The 18,525-nt window shown below is 34.9% G+C and overlaps 1 protein-coding gene across 1 annotated transcript in view; it reads right to left on the reverse strand.

Annotated features, from left to right (window-relative positions):
• Positions 1–18,525, reverse strand: part of LOC101892206 (carbonic anhydrase-related protein 10) — an 83,405-nt gene that overhangs the window by 33,597 nt on the left and 31,283 nt on the right. Inside the window, exon 2 of the mRNA XM_005178083.4 lies at positions 3,610–3,657. Coding sequence (XP_005178140.1) covers positions 3,610–3,657 — 48 coding nt within the window. The remainder of the gene's footprint in view (positions 1–3,609; positions 3,658–18,525) is intronic.

Below are 18,525 nucleotides of genomic sequence, written 5' to 3' on the forward strand. Positions count from 1 at the left end.
GAATATATCCTTAATCCGACTTAAGGTTTATTGTGGAAATAATAGCTAATATCAGCCTAAATGAACTGAATTTCGGGACGTAGATTTTATTTTTATATCCTCCACGATACATAGTATGGAGGGTATATTAAGTTCGTCATTCCGTTTGTAACTCATCGAAATAATCATTTTAGACCCAACAAAGTATATATATTCTTGATCAGCGTAAAATTCTAAGACGATTTAGCCCTGTCCTTCCGTCTGTCCGTCTCTCCGTCCGTCCGTCTGTTGTAATCACGCTACAGTCTAAACGAATTAAGATAGGAAGCAAAAATTTTGCACAGATCTGTCTTTTGTCTGCAGGCAGGTCAAGTTCGAAGATGGGCTAAATCGATCCACGATATCGTATAGCCCCCATATAACGGTACCCCCGATATTAGGTATTTTGATGATGTTAGCCACATTTTTCAATGGAATTGTCTGAAAATCTACACAAGTAGTTCCTTGTGGGTACTTTATACCTCGGCACAGAATTAAATATATAGGTCCACAATATCGTATAGCCTCCATACAACGGTACTCCCATGGTATTCGGTCTTTTATGATTTTAGCCACATTTTTCAATGGAATTGTCTGAAATTCCACAAAGGGAGTCCCTTGTGGGCATTTTACCCCCTCAAAAAGAATTGTCTATATAGGTGCATAACTGTACCCCCCGATATTCGGTATTTTGATGATGTTAGCCACACTTTTCAATGGAATTATCTTAAAATCCACACAAGTCGTTCCTTGTGAGTACTTTACCCCCTGAGAGAGAATTGTCTATACAGGTCCACGATATCTTATATCCCCCATATAACGGCACCCCCGATATTCGGTATTTTGATGATTTAACCCACATTTTTCATTGGCGTTGTCTGAAAATCCACAAAAGGAGTTCCTTGTGGTTACTTTATACCTCGACAGAGAATTATCTATATAGGTCCACGATATCGTATAGCCCCTATATAACGGTACCCCCGATATTCGGCATTTTGATGTTTTTAGCCAAATTTTCAACGGAATGGTCACAAGGGGTTCTTTGTACACAAGGAGTTCTTTGTAAGCACTTTACCCCCCGACAGATAATTCTCTATATAGATTAACGATAAAGTATATCTCCCATTTAACGGTACCCCGCGATATTCGGTATTTTGATGATTTTAGCCACATTTTCCAATCGTATTATCTGAAAATCCACACACGGAGTTCTTTGTGAGCACTTTACCCCCTGAAACGGAATTGTCTATGTAGGTCGCTATATTCGGTATTTTGAAAATCCGCACAAGGAGTTCCTTGTGAGTACTTTACACTCAGACATAGATTTGTCTTTATAGGTCCACAATATTGTATATCCCCCCATATATTGGCACCTTCCTATATTAGATATTTTAAAGATTTTAAAAGAATTTTTAATGGATTTTATTTTTTTGAAAATTTTCTAATTCGTTCCAAATGGTGGAGGGTATTCAAAGTTCGGCCCGGTCGAACTTGCTGCTTTTTAACTTGTGTTAATATAATCCTTCTTGAGTAATATCATGCACTCTATAGCAATGTTATTTGGTAGAAAAGATTTTAATGACCATGTCAAATTTAGTGAAAGTCGATTCAGAACTGGATATGCCTCCCATATATTAGTTCCCTCTGAAACCAAACTGTAACTGCTCTAAAGCCAAATGTTGATAGGTGGTATGGTCTAATTAAAAAATTGTTATGGGAGCTATACTAAATATGCATAGTGGTGTAGGATATCATATAATCAGCCCCGTCCGACTTTTGAATTTTCCTAACTGTTTTTTGTTTTTTTTTTTTTTTTGGAACCATTTGTAGAGGTCAAAATCTTTTAAGAAGTAAGCATAGTTTACTTTATTTCCTTGAGTTTTAAACCTGGAGAAATAAGCTTTGATCAATAAATTTCATTGCTACCAAAATTAAAAAAAAAAAAAAACTTAAAAAGTAGTAAGTTCGGCCTGGCTGAACTCCAAATACCCTCCACCACTTGGAACTAATTTGGAAATTTTCAAAAAATAAAATCCTTAAAAAATTCTGTTAAAATTTTAAAAATACCATATGTAGCCGTTATAATGGGGTCTATACGACGTGGACCTACATAGGCATTGTTTGTCATAAGCCATTACCATATTCAAATTCGAAACGGTGTATAATGCAGCTAAAATCATCAAAATTTCGAATATACGGAAGTACCGTTATATCTTAGCTGTACGAAGTCCTGGACCAGCATAGACAATTTTCTGTCATAGGCTATAGCATCCATTACGAACTTCAAATATGACATCTCAAACAATTTCGGTGGGTATTTTACCTAAAATCGACAAAATACCGAATATTGGGAGGTACTGATATATGGGGCCTATACGAAGACCTAGACCTGCATAGACAATTTTCTGTCATAGGCTGTACTATCCATTACGAACTTCAATTGCCAAATTTGAAACAAATCCGGTGAAAAATGTCGCTAAAATCTTCAAAATTTCGAATATTGGGAGGTACCGTTATATGAAGACGTGGACCTACATGACCCATTTACAAAATAAACATTTTTTAGCCTTCTATCTCAATTCGTTCGAAAGATAGCGTGATTACAACAGACAGATAGATGGACAGACGGACGGACATCGCTAAATCGACTTAGAATTTTACGCTGATTGGGAATATATACTTTGTATGATCTGACATGAATATTTCGATCCTCCATAGTATGGTGGAGGGTATAATAAATAATTAAAATTAATCTCCTCCTGTAAGTTTGTGGATCTCAACAGAGATACCAAACACTGATCCATCATGAAAAACTTTTATTACAAGTCTCAAAGTGTGAATATCTATAAATCCTTTCTTATGACTGCTTTCTATGCCACAATTTGTGGAATTTCTAGTCTTGTATGATGCATGGAGGCGTTAATGAATTAACAAGTCAATTAGTCAATCAACTGCTCACAAAAAAATCAAAACCCAATTACAAACATAATAAAGATGTATTAATAACATTTACACAAAACTGTTATTCCTCCCATAAAACAATTCTATTTAAGTTAATTAAAACAATTCTCTTTCATTTCCCTTTCTGACTTTTTTCCGAGTTCACAAAATTAAATTCAAATTGTGCCTCGAAAAGCAAAAAAACGTGATAAAAAATATAATTCATCTATTATGAAAATCCTCTGGGGCTGTATCTGCATATTCTAGTTTTAATTTCATTTTATTAGCCATGATTCGTCCCTGATGTCAAATTCACGAATAAATGTATACGCCTGTAAATGATTTAATTGCTAAAAATATTTAACAAAAAGAAATAAATTACAAAAAAAATACCCTGACTAGAATTACGATGGCATATCACAATGCCATTGAATTTCATTTGTTAATAATTGCACGAATGTTTTTACCAGACAGCAAACTAAAAATAATAGTTTTTTTTTTTTTTTTGTTATTCGCCGTTCTCTTCTTTTGCCTGCTACTATGCACCAGTTTTGTTTGCAAACAAAGCATTTGAATTTGTGTGTGTCTCTCTGTCTCTGTATGAGTGTTCGTGTGAATCGAGTTCATTTCATTTGGCCATAGTTCACTTACCGGATATACCATCATATGTCCACCATTCCTCCCAACTGGCTTTGATTCCTGCAAAAATACAAAAAACAAACAAACAGAGAGGAATGAGAGAATGTGCATACAACAAAAGCAACGAAAAAATAAAAAAAAACATGAAGAGAACATACCCAACATACCAAAAATACAATACAGCTTGAGAATAATATTATGAAAATAGTTTATCGTAGGAATTCCTCAACATTGCTAGAGAAAAACTTTTTTGCACAAACTTTTCTCAAATCTGTCCTTTGTTGACAAATTTGTTTTGATTTTTTTTTGTGAAAATTGTCGACAAAAAAAATATTTTCTTTGGTTAAAATCAAAATCACGCGAATTTAAGACCCATTTCTGGACGAAACTCTAAGGTAATGATGAATAATAAATCTGGGAATCTGTAGTGTATATTTTTTCAATCTCATTTCAGAATAGAGGCGTCAAAAAGTTGCAAGAATTCAAGAGATGTGAATAATTAGTGGAGGAGATGCGGAAGCTCAAATAAGGGGAAAGAAAGCATCTAGGTATCAATGCAACAGGAGGCAGCGACAGCTGGGATGGCGATTAATGAATGAAATGTGTAAAATAATTAAAAAAAATTAAAAAATAAATATTTTATACCATTGAAAAAATAAGCTTGATATAATATTACTTTCGTAAGCTTATTCTGCAATTACAAGAATAAGCTTATGAATAAGGGTTCCCTTTCGATTATTCTACAATTGTTAAACAAGCATTTCTCAATACATTCTCAATATTTTCTCAAGCTTAAGGCTTATGTTTGAAAGCTTATTAAAATATTATTCTCAAGTCAATTTGGTATGTTGGGTAAATTATTCCAATATTTGTTTGTGTTGTCTCGTTGAGTTAGTGTGAGTGTGTGTGTGTGTTTGTATGGGAAATAGGATTTTACTGGATAAATAAATGTTTTTCTAGTTTTTGGCCAAATCAATATTCCGACTCCATAAAGTCTTCTTAAAGTGCAATGCGACTATGTCTCTGACATTCGGGCGCCAGAGTAAATTAATAACACAAATGGAAATTTGGCATAAATTTTCGGGTTGTGTTTTTCCTCTGACGGCAAAACTTGACATCGAATAAATAAGGAATAAAATACGGGAAACTTAAATAACACCCTAGGTTCATTGAATTTTTTGATGAAATTTAAAAATAAATAAAACATTTTGAAACTACACTGAGACGCTATGAGGCAAGGAATTAGACAGTAAAATACACTGTGCGACAAAAGTCAATATTTTTCAATAAATCGGGGCAAAATAGCGGATTATGAAAGTAGTGATAAAAAAGAAGACACGTGTATCAGCATTTCGAAAGTTTTCATCGAAAAGTAGCCAAGAGTGACCAAGAGCCACCTGGCATTTTACACAACTCATACAGGCTATTGTATAGTGAAATTATAAGAAAATTGGTAAGTGGAAAAGAGTGCTCACTTTTTCAGAAATAAACAAGTTTCTTTATTAACAACTAGTAAACAAAGGTCAAAGTCAAACGGGACCGACTGCATACTGCATGATTGCATTAAAAAATATCTATTGGAACAATAGATATACCAGACCGAGTTTCACCAAATAGAAAAATTCGGTTGACTATGGAAAAATCGATCAATTAGGATTGATATTGCATACAGGGAGAGATAAAAAAAACTGCAACAAAGTCAAATGCCATAGTTTTTACATTTTTCTGTTTAATTTTATTGAATGCAAGCAAAAATGTCGGAAATAGCATCAAATTTTAGAATAAGTTTAGATTTGTTCGAATTGGTCACCTTTGGCACCGCCACACGCTGCCCGAATGTTGCTCAGCGGTATTTTGGTCCATTCCCGGCGAAGCGCTTGCTTGAGGTGATTGACACTTTGGTATATTTTAGTGTCAACCTTGCTTTCCAAAATACTCCAGACACAATAGTCCAACGGATTGGTATCCAGTGCGCTAGAAATGAAGTGAGGAACCTAATTTGGTAACCATTCTTGGGTGGTGCGTGCTAAGTGCGATGGTGCTGAGTCCTGTTTGAATGTTTAAGGTCTGCGGCCAAAATATTTGAATGCCCAAGGCTTTAGCACACCCTCCAGAATATTTTATTACTGTTGCCACGGAGAGTGACCATTGGCTGTTATGGCGGCCCATAACAAGTGCACATTTTCAGCTGACCTCTTTGGTAAGTAAACGCGTTTATTTTGTTTGTTCACAAACTGCTGGACAACGAGTGTTTTCTCTTCGGAGAAAACCAAATTCGGCAGTTCACCATTTTCGGGTAAGCGAAGCAACTCTTTAGCTCTTTTGAGTCTATTTTCTTTCTGTTGCGGTGTACGTTCTTGCACTTTTTGGAATTTCAATGGCTTTGTTCCGAGCTCATTTTTCAATATTTGCCGAATGGCCACTTTTCTGCCACTGCGACGCGGGTTTCGATCAAGTCGCTTCTTTACTTTTCGAACCATTTCTGCTGATGTTGCTTCTTTATTTTTCGAACCATTTCTGCTGATGTTGCTTCTTTACTTCTCAAACCATTTCTGCTGATGTTGCTGTTTTCTTCCGTCCACTTCCATCATGAATAACTTTTTTTTTTGAAGATATAATAATATATATAATGAGCTGTCACTGGAATAATTTTAACAGCTGTCGGACGAGTGGCTTAGAAATGACAGCAGTCTGAAGTTGGTTGAAGTTTTTTCATCTCACCCTGTATATTAATTCGCAGTAAATGAACTTTCTATATTGAGGTCAAATCAATAAAGAACAATTAAAAAAACAGTTAAGTTCAGTTGTGCCGAACTCTTAATACACTTCACCATTTGGAAGGAACTTGAAAAATTAAAAAAAAAATCGGAAAACTAACAATTAAATGAAAACCGTTTATGGGGGCTATACGAAGATGTGGAACTGCATACAAAAATTTTTGTTATAGGCTGTAGTACCCATTACGAACTTCAAATACGAAATATTAAACAGTTCCAGTGAATAATGTAGCTAAAATCACTACAAAATCGAATATCGGGTGGTACCTTTATATGGGGGATACACGAAAACGAGAACCTGCATACGGTTTATTTGTCATAGGCTTTAGTACCCTTTACGGTCTTTAAATACTAAATTTATTACAATTCCGGTGAATAATGTCGTAAAAAGCATGAAAATACCGAGTATCGGGAGACACGGTCATATGGGGGCTATATGAAAACGTGGACCTACATACGATTTTTTTTCCATAGGTTGTAGTACCCATTAAGATCTTCCAATACGAAATTTAAATCGATTTCGGTGAATAATGTTGCTGAAATCATGAAAATATCGTATATCGGGAGCTACCGTTATATGGGGGCTATACGAAGACGTGGACCTGCACAGACAATTTTCTGTCGTAGGCTGTAGTATCCATTACGAACTTCAAATTTTAACAATTCTGGTGAAAAATGTCCCTAAAATCCTTAAAATACCGAATATATTGGGGCTATACCAAAACGTGGACCTACATGGCCCATTTTCAATACCAAAAGTCCTGCAGATATAACATACATTTGAGCAAAATTTTATCAATCTACTTTAATTCGTTCGGAAGCTAGAATGATTTCCACAGACGGGCAGACGGATAGACGGACGAACATCGCTATATCGACATAGAATTTTATGCTGATCAAGAATATACTTTGTGAGGTCTAAAATGTTTATTTCGAGGTGTTACAAACGGAATGACAAACTAAATATATTCTTCATACTATGTTGGAGGGTATAAAAATCCATCAAAAATACCGCTCAAAAAAAAAAAAAAAAACCACTTGTAAATAATGTCGTTAAAAATATCAAAATACAGAAAAACGGGGGCTATACGAAAACGTGGACGACATGGTCCATTTTCGAACTTAACCTGCCTATTGGCAAAATACACTCATGTGTAAAATTTTAGCCCTCTGTCTTAATTCGTTAAAAATATAGCGTGATTACAGCAAACATTCGGAAAGACGTTGATAGATCAACTTAGAATTCTACGCTGATCCAGAAAACTTTGTATTGTCTATCATGAGTATTTCAAGGCCTTACAAATGGCAGGACAAAACTAATATACCCTCCATAGAACGGATGAGAGTATAGTACATTTTGTATAAAATTGGTAATATATATCTATGTTTTGTTCTTCGAAAAGCAGCAGAACACTTTTTGACATATTTAGAGATTTTTGTGCCTCAATTGCGAATTTTTCCGTTAGTCTTTGAAGTTATAAAATTTGATGAATGGCCAAGTTTAAGATTGATCCAACTTAGTATTAACTTTTTTCCCCTCAAAGATCATATCACACCGTCTAAAAGAAGTCACTGACAGTTAACAAAATTGATTTCAATTTCTTTCTGTACCCCACTTAAATAGGGCATCATTTAGGGGAGTTTCTTAAATAAGGACTACCACATCAATGGAATTTAGCAGCAAGCAGCACATCACGCCATCACACCCATCGAAGAAAACAATCAGCAATCAAAGGGAAAGTCATTTATATGTGACAGATGTTTATCAGCGTTTAAAGATGAATGCCATTGAGGACAAAATGTTCTATTGTCTTTATTTCCGGGCGTACAACTATGGCAATTTAACAAAGTACTAAACAATAGGACGAACACACACACCCACCCATTCATTTACACAACTACACAATGAGGTAGTAAAACTATAGAAGGGCACATTGTCATTGGGTGTAATAGATACCAGATAAATTAATGGCCGAAAGATTGATGGAAATGAAAGAAATAAGGGGAAGAGGGAGAATCTGCAATGCTTGTTATAAAAGGGCCACTGTTAATTGAGGCCTTAGAAGAAGGGGTCTAAATTATATGAGGTCAGATAGAGGTCAAATAGACTCAAAAGAGATAAAGAGTTGCTTCGCTTGGCCAAAAGTGGTGAACTGCCGAATTTGGTTTTCTCCGATGAGGAAACATTCGTTGTCCAGCAGTTTATAAACAAACAAAATGATCATGTTTACTTGCCAAAGAGGTCAGTCGAAAATGTGCACCTTCCGTTGGCCAACAGAACTCAAGCGCCGGCCATGGTAATGGTGTGGGCCGCCGTAACAGCCGATGGTCGCTCTCCGCTCGTGTTAATCGACCGTGGCATCAGCATAAATGCCGAATATTATCACGAAAATATTCTGGAGGGTGTATTATTGGGCACGCAAACATTTTGGCCGCAGACCTTGGACATTCCAACAGGACTCAGCTCCATCGCACTCAGCATGCGCCACCCCAGAATGGTTACAAAATGAGGTTCCTCGCTTCATTTCCAGCGCACAATGGCCACCAAAATCTCCGGATACCAATCCGTTGGGGTATTGTGTCTGGAATATTTTGGAAAGCAAGGTTGGCACTAAAAAATACCAAAGTGTCGATTACCTCAAGCAAGCGCTTCGCCGCTAATGGGCCAAAATACCATAGAGCAACATTTGGACAGCGTGTGACGGCAATCTAATCTTATTTTAAAATTTGATGCTATTTCCGACATTTTTATACCCTACACCACAAGGTGGTCAGAGTATTATGTCTTTGTGCATTTGTTTGTAACATGGAGAAGGAAGCGAGATAGACCCATAGTTACTTTTGAGGATCTCCATAGGATAATTTTCTGAGTTGATTTATGCATGTCAGTCCGTCTGTCCGTCCGTCTGTCCATGTATGCTTGTGAACAAAATGCAGGTCGCATTTATTATCCGATTAAGATGAAATGTTGCACAAATTATTTGTTTGGCCCAAGGTCGAACCCTAGTGAAATTGGAGATAATTGGTAAAAATTTAGATATAGCTCCCATATATATCTTCGTCCGATTTGCCTTTTATTGTGCACCAAACGTGTCATATAAGCCCGAATAGTATGGAATTTTGAACATACAACCAAATTAGGCCTGAAATTAAGTATGCCAAATTTGATTGAAATCGGTTCAGATATAGCTATAGCTCCCATATATATTGTTCATCCGATTTGTTATTTTTGTCCTCCGCAGTCGTAATATGTACTCTGTAACAACAGTATTTGGGGAAATACATCAAATGCAGCTCAGAAATACTTTTGCTAAATTTTATCGAGATCGGTTCAGATTTGCATATAGCTCCCATATATAACTTCGTCCGATTTACCATATATTGTGCACCAAACGTCTAATATTTGCCCAAAAGGGATGGAATTCGGCACATGCGATCGAATTGAGTCTAGAAGGTAGTATGCCAAAATTTGGTGAAGATCGGTTCAGATATAGCTATAGCTCCCATATATATTGTTCATCCGATTTGTTGTATTTGTTACCCACAGCCGTAATATGCAGTCTGTAACAACAATATTATGGGAAATATATCAAATGCAGCTCAGAAATATCTTTGGCAACTTTTATCGAGATCGGTTCAGATTTGGATATAGCTCCCATAAATAACTTCGTCTGATTTACCTTTTATTGTGCACCAAACGTCTAATATTTGCCCAAATTTGGAATTTGGCACATGCGACCGAATTCAGTGTATAAGCAAGTATGCCAAATTTGGTGAAGATTGGTTCAGATATAGCTATAGCTCCCATATATATTGTTCATCCGATTTGTTGTATTTGTTAGCAACAGCCATAATATACAAAATATATATATAAAATATATTAAATACAGTTCAGAATATCTTTGCCAAATTTTATTGAGATCGGTTCCGATTTGGATATAGCTCCCATATATATCTTTATATGATTTCAATATAATTTTGCACAATTCGGCACATTTAGTCCTTTGAACTTTAAATTATAATTATAATCATGGCGTGTATGATTGAATTCTCCCATAAAAACTCTTAATTGTTATGTGGAGCTCTACTAAATTAGAAAAGTGTTGTAGGATATCATAAAGTCGGGCCCGCTCGACTTTAGGACTTTCTTTACTGGTTTTAAACATTAAAAAAAAGAAATTTAAAAATTTTGGCGTTTGATTTTGTTGAAGTTTAGAGGTTAAGCAGGAATTGCGACAAACACTTCAGATGTTTTAAGTGATCAAATATTAAAAATAAGTATTGTTCAAATATTAAAACATTGCCATCTAGCAAATTTATAAAAGGCCCCCCATGCGTTTTCTGATGCTTTCTCATTTCTGTAATGGAAAAATTTCTATCAAAAATGAATTTATATGTCACACATTGACATTCATACACACATTTCATCAACACAAAAATGATAGACATTAATTTCTGTATAGATTTTTAATTAAAATCGATGACATAATATCATTCTTATGAATACAATAAATATTTATACGATATGTCAGAAGTAGAAACCTATCAATTTTCCAAATCATTTCTATATTAAATGAATATTTAAGATATACATTAAGTTAGGTAATGCATGTATTGCCTGGTAGAATAAAATTTAAAAATTAGTCGAAACATTAAATTATCTTGTATTTAAGAAAAACTTCTTTAAATTACGCTGCATCACTAAGGGCGAGAACACAAAGTAAACTCAAAACTTTAGACTTATATTAAAAGATTTCCAAAGAGAAAGGGCACACATTCTCTTTGGAAATCTTTTAACCTTATACAAGCTTTCATAATACATATAATACGCCTGTACTGTATCTGTACTGACTAACAAGGGTTATACCAAACTGTTGATCTGTATTTGAATTTAGAAACGCCGAAATCATTAAGACAATAACAAGTAACCAAAGGCTATAGTCGTGCGGGGCCGACCATGTGATACCCTACAACACTACAATATTTTAGAAGCCAATTCAGTTTTGAAGATTTCATTTTTGAAATTATGTCATAAGGTACTGTCCAGATATTAACCTTAGCTTTTTGACCAGGGACATGTCGATTGATTTCAATTGTGTGATCAGGGAAATTTTTCTGTTTTTGGTTCATTTGAACTCCTAAATAATTTGCGACCATCTCCAAATACAAGAGGCCCCTCTGTATCTCGAAATTTTGACTCACATATATGATTTACTTGTCAACGATATTTGGCTACATTCGTCAAGGAAATCAGCATAAAAAGCCAGAAGTGTATATTATCTTCACAGCAGATCTTGTGTTAGCAATAATGTTTGTATGTGGGAAATTTGAGGAGATGGATTGATGTATTTGGATGCTTCTTTCGAATTCCTTGAGCGTTTTGTTTTACAAAAATCTTGAACCCCATGTGGGGAGGTACCGGAAAAATGGTCCGATCTCCACCATCTTTATAACAGATCTTGTGTTGATGAAAATATTGAGAAGCACCAAGTCTGAATGGAACCGGATGTTAATTTGGGGTTTTATGAGCTACATGGATACTCAAAATGTTGACCCTTTGTGGGGGAGGTACCAGAAGGAGTGGACCGATATATTCCATCTTCACACCAGATCTTGAGTTAGTAGAAATAATAATAATAATAATAATAATAATAATAATAATAATAATAATAATAATAATAATAATAATAATAATAATAATAATAATAATAATAATAATAATAATAATAATAATAATAATAATAATAATAATAATAATAATAATAATAATAATAATAATAATAATAATAATAATAGAAATATGAAGAGAACCGGATGTTTATTTCGGACTCTTTGCTCGTTTTGATTATTCAAAACTTAGGCCCTTTGTGGGGGAGGTACCAGAACGAATGGTCCGAATGCTCTACCTTCTTTATAAAAGATCTTGTGTTTTAATGAAAATATTGAGATGTGCCAAGCCTGAATGGAATCGGATGTTTTTTAAGTGTTTTAAGAGCTTAATTGATCTTAAAAATTTCGATCTTTTGTGGGGGAGGTTCTTGATGGATTGGACCGATATTGTCCATTTTCACACTTGACCTAGCACTGACGTAAATATTAAGATTTGCAAAGTTGGAGCAAAATCGGATTATCGTTTCTCTTTCTGTGCAAAAAAAAAAAAAAAAAAAAAAATTTGAAAATTTCGACCTTTTGTGGGGTAGTTACCAGAAGGAGTGTACCGATATTGCCCATCTCCCAACTCGATCTAAGTTTGACAAAAATACTACGATGTACCAGGTTTGGACCAAATCGAATACTCCCTTCGAGAGTTATCGTGCTCCAAATGTTCTGAAACGCATTTGGTCCAAAGATACCTAGTGTCTAAAACCGTTATTTCGACTAGGCACATTTTGACCGTATCAAATGATATATACCCTCTGTAGCCATATGGCTGAGGGTATAAAAACTATAATCATAACTCGCATAAAATGAGAAATTATACGCCAGATACTTTCAAATCGCAATATTCCTTCTAAGACTGGATCTAGTGTAAATAAGCGGTTACGCAGTTCAAATATTCATGGCACGTCTCCTCAAAAAGGCTACACAAAGGGAAACTTTCTAATGTACTCTCAACAGATAGATGGAAATTGTTCAGTTGACTTGGTATTTTTTTTTTTTTTTTTTTTTTTTTTTGATAAAGAATATTTGTATTGTATGAGGTCCCTATTATATCCAAAAAATTCGAATGACCGAAGTGATACCCACTTTAACGTACGACTATATCAACAGCATATGCTTTACGTACGATTTCTGTGTTGACAAAGGTGCGTTTTGTGTTTATAGTTTGTAAGAGAGCTTATTTGTATTGTAAGACATATCCTAGCCGAGACAATATACGTCTGTCATGTGGGAGTGTGCGATTTGAGGTGTGTAACATGTTTGAAGTCTATACGATCTTTTCCAGAGAGTTCTTGTCATTCGTTCGTTCATTCATGTCGTGTCGAAATGTTTATCATTCATTGATGGCATGTTTAACATTGTTCATGGAAATGTCTTTGGTTTCGGTTTCAGTTTCACATTCAGGCGAAGTTGAAGGAAAATGTCAACACGGAAAAGTGAATAAATGCTCGAAGAACTTTAATTGCTGGGGTTAAATTTAAGAGATTTTTCAATATTGAACCAGTAAAGAAAGTCTTAAAGTCGGACGGGCCGACTTTATGATACCCTACACCACTTTGCTAATTTAGTAGAGCTCCACATAACAATTAATAGGAGAATTCAATCATACACGCTATGATTATAATTATCATTTAAAGCTCAAAGGACTAAATATGCCGAAGCATTTGTGTATTTTAAATTCGTATTGCCCATTTGATATATATGGGAGCTATATCCAAATCTGAACCGATCTTGATAAAATTTGGCAAAGATATTTTTTTCTGAGCTGTATTTCATATATTTCCCTGAATATCGTTGTTATGTTATTACGGCTGTGGGTAAAATATATAAGATATCGGATGAATAATATATATATGGAAGCTATAGCTATATCTGAACCAATCTTCACCAAATTTGACATACTAGCTTCTAGACTTAATTCGGTCGCAAGTGCCAAATTTCATCTCATTTGGGCAAATATTAGACGTTTGGTGCACAATAAAACGTAAATCGGACGAAGTTATAAGTGGGAGATATATCCAAATCCGAACCGATCTCGATAAAATTTAGTAAAGGTATGACCGAGCTGTATTTGATTTATTTCCTCAAATATTGTTGTTACAGAGTGCATATTACGTCTGAGGAGGACAAAAATAACAAATCGGATGAACAATATATATGGGAGCTATAGCTATATCTGAACCGATTTCGATCAAATTTGACATACTTATTTTCAGGCCCAAATGATTTGTGAAAATTTTCATCTGGATCAGGTAATAAATGCGAACTGTACTTTGTTCACAAAGATACATGGACAGACGGAAGGACATGTATAAATCGACCCAGAATGTGATTTTATGCAGATAATCAAAAGTAACTATGGGTCTATCTCATTTCCTTTTGCCTGTTACAAACAAATGCACAAATACATAATACCCTGACCACCTTGTGGTGTAGGGTATAAAAATATGATTTTCGAAAGTGACTTTTCTTTGAGAATTTTTATGGCAAAACGTATTACTTCACAATTTTTACGTAGAAAGAAATGATGATTTTAGTTATATAATTTCTTATGAGATGGCTTCTCAGTAAAGGGGTTGTTTGACAGCTCCTCTGCCCCAACCCCATTGCAAAAATTATGCAAATGAGCAAAATACCACCCCTGTTGCCTTGAAAATTAACATCTTTATTTTCCATGCACTTAACATTATAAATCTTCCACAAAAAAAAAAAAAAAATCACTTTATTTTCCCCCTAGAATTTCCCATTGTCATTTTGATGAGGCTGCAGACAAATTGGGCGATTCGTAGATATATATGCGTTTTTGTACACACCACCATTATGTTGACAATCAATTTTATTCATGCTTCACAATTGCCGTCTTCAGTGTCACAAAATTCATTCATTCGCATATTGCAATAATTCCCACCCTCCTTAGATTTTTCCTCCCTCCATAGCTTTTCAAAAGATCTAAGGAAAAGTCCCATACCCCCACTCCCCTTTGGCTGGCTTCAGACTAAAACAGCAGCCAGGATGACGACATCAAGAACAGTTTTATGATACTTTGAATTGTTTTGTTGTCTTTGCAGTCAGTTAGTCGCCAACTTAATAGCATCGTATCGAGTCGAGTCGTTATGTGTGTGTGTGTTGACTTTAAGTTGACAGTAAGAAGGATGGTTGTTTGTGGCAAGCGAGTGAGAGCATCGCTTCAACATTAGAAAACAAAAATACGTAATGGGGTTTATGATTGGGTTACGGGCTGTGATTTTAGTTTGAACTAAAGAAGAGGGAGGAATTATCGGTTGTATTTGAAAATTGGTTCAAAATATGAATTTATGATTTCAAACAAGAAAAAATAATTCAAAATTTGCTCGGGCCGAGTTTTAGAGATTTTGAAAATTGCTGGTGGAGGATATACCACAGAAAATCAGACATATGTAAAAGTAGAAGTAACCAGTAAAGAAAGTCTTAAAGTCCGACTTCATGATACCCTACACCACATTGCTAATTTTGTAGAGCTCCGCATAACAATTAAAAATTTTTATGGGAGGATTCAATAATACACGCTATGTTTATAATTATAATTTAAAGTTCAAAGGACTATATGCATTTGTATATTTTCAATTCGGACTTGTATTGCCCATTTGGTGCACAATTAATTAAAAATCGGATAAAAATATATATGGGAGCCATATCACAATCGGAACTGATATCGATAAAATTTGGCAAAGATATTTCTGAGCTGTATTTCATATATTTCCCTGAATATCGTTGTTACGGAGTGCATATTACGGTTGTGGCTAACAAATATTAGAAATCGGATGAACATTATATATGGGAACTGTAGCTATATCTGCACCGATCTTCACCAAATTTGACATACTAGCTTCTAGACTTAATTCGGTCGTAATTTCATCCCATTTGGACAAATATTAGACGGAGCTATATTATTATGGGAGCTATATTCAAACACTGAATAAATTTTGGAAAATGACAAAACACACTGACTTATTTAGACAGCATGGTAACCACCAGCAGCAAACATAATTTCAACGCCTCCATATCCGAAACAAAATTGGTAGCATTAAATATCTTTCAAAAAATATAGTACGCATTTGCAAAACCAACTTCATATCTCAATCACTGATACCAACAGAGACCTTAATATCGATTCGGGGCTCCAGCTCTATTCCCTCGCATAATACCATATTTAATACTATTTAGTACATTATAGTACACATTTCCAAACCAATCTCGAATTGCGGTATACCAGTCTTCCCCATCACCCAAAACCCGCTTTAGTACATACTAGTACTTTTCGAACAAATATAGTATGGATTTACAAAACCAGAGCTTAATACAGAGACCTCAATGTAAAATACCACCTCCATATATCAATTTCAGATACCAACAGTGATCTTAATATCCAAAACCATCTCAAATTTCAGCTCTATAATTTCCCCCATTTCATTTTTTTACCATTTGGTGTTTTTCGAACAAATAAAGGACGCATTTCCAAACTAGCGTCAAAACACGGGTACTATCAGGGATCTAAATATCAATTTTCAAAATTTTATCTCTATCCCTTCATCCAATACCAAACAAAGTACCATTCAGTACTTTTCGCAGAATTATAGAACACATTTTTAGAGACCACCTTCATATCTAAATTCCAGATACCAATAGAGACCTCAATATCAAATTTGAGGATTCCAGCTCCATCCCTTCACCCATTTACGTACAAAAATAGGACCCACTTCCAAACTACCTCCATTCCTCAAACACAGATACTATCATTAATCTAAATATCTAATTTGAGAATTTCTGCTCTTTATTTTGTTCGATTACCAAATTTATTACCATTTAGTACATTTATGGTACGCATATTCAAAATCAGCTCCTTCTCTCATCCGCAGACACCAACTGTTATATCTGTATTAAATTACAGAATTTCAGCTCTATCCCTTTACCAATACCAAAATTAATACATTTGGTAAATTTTTGTACAGATTTCCAAAACTACCTCAATATCTCAATTCCAGATACTAATATCCAATTTCGGGATTCCAGCTCTATCCCTTCACTCATGAGCATATTTTGAACCATTTAGTACTTTTCGTACATATATACAATGCATTTCCAAATTTCAAGTACAGATACAATCAAACTTCAGAATTTGATCCCTATCCCTTCAATCAATACTAAATAAAGTACCATTTAGTAATTTTCGTACAAATATAATATTTTCAAAAATTGTTTCTCATATCAAATCTTAAAATTTTACACCTATCCGTTCACATGATACCAAATGGTACCAAATAGTACTATTGGTACAACATCAAATGGAATGAGAAACATTCCTCAAATACAGGGTTGCTCATATTCTACGGACCCATGACTCTTTGGGCCCATTCCAATCAACGAGGTTTGTCCGCAGGCAACATTCTTTGCGTCAATTGAATTTTTTTTTGGGATGTTCTTGGGGACCTCTCAACACTGGCTCGTACGGCAGCGATATTCTCGGCCGATCGCCTTGGTCGACTTTTATATGGCCTCTTCGGATTAGAAAGAGCCTTACCAGTCGAAAAATTTTCGTATAAACGCTTAATGGTGTATTGGTTCATAGTAAAAATCTGCTTGGACTGACGCTTCAAACACGGTATGTCATTAAGCGATGTGACATCTCTTTCAAAACTTACAGATGGGTCCGTCGAATATGGACAACCCTGTACAAAGATGGCATTATTTAGTCCTTTTCGTGCTTTCTACTACGTATTTCCAAAATCCTGATGACAAATTTTAGACTTAGAACTCAATGCTTTCCTCAAATACCAAATTTAGAACTATTTAGTACTTTTTTGTACGTATTTCCAAAGCAACCTCATAATCCCAATGTTATACAGTAAAAGTGACCCTAATGCCAAATTTAAGATTTCTAGCAGTCTCCATTCACACAATATCAAATTTGGTACCATTTTGTTCCTTTCATACGCTTGCTGAACGCATTTCCAGGTCCAATTCTTTAGGTCAAACCTACCCACCAGCAGACACCCTAATACTAATATTTTTAATTTTCCAGATCAATTCGTTTTACTAAAACCAAGTTTAGTGCCATTTTGTACTGTTGATACACTTAGTACACATATCCAAATACCTTTTTATATCAACACTAATTCGAGTTCGGTTCCCACAATTCTAAAAGGTACGAACTTTAAGTTCTCTTCTGATCCGAATTTTCCAAAAGTACTTTTCGTGCAAATAAATACGAATTTGGAATACTTCATCCATATTCCACTCTTATGCTCCGCCAGTAATGTGAATTTAAAATTTCAGGATACCAGCTCCATCCGTTCCTCAAAAATTTAAATTGAACTAATTTTGGTACCGTTCAGTACTTTAGGTGTACATGAGTACGCATTTCCAAAACTAACTCTTTACATCGACTCTACTTCCCTACCTTCAAGTTTTTAGCTCTAACCGTTCACGTGGTACGAAATGGTACCATATGTAG

This window comes from Musca domestica, unplaced genomic scaffold (assembly GCF_030504385.1).
Source record: "Musca domestica strain aabys unplaced genomic scaffold, Musca_domestica.polishedcontigs.V.1.1 2, whole genome shotgun sequence".
Lineage (NCBI taxonomy): Eukaryota > Metazoa > Arthropoda > Insecta > Diptera > Muscidae > Musca > Musca domestica.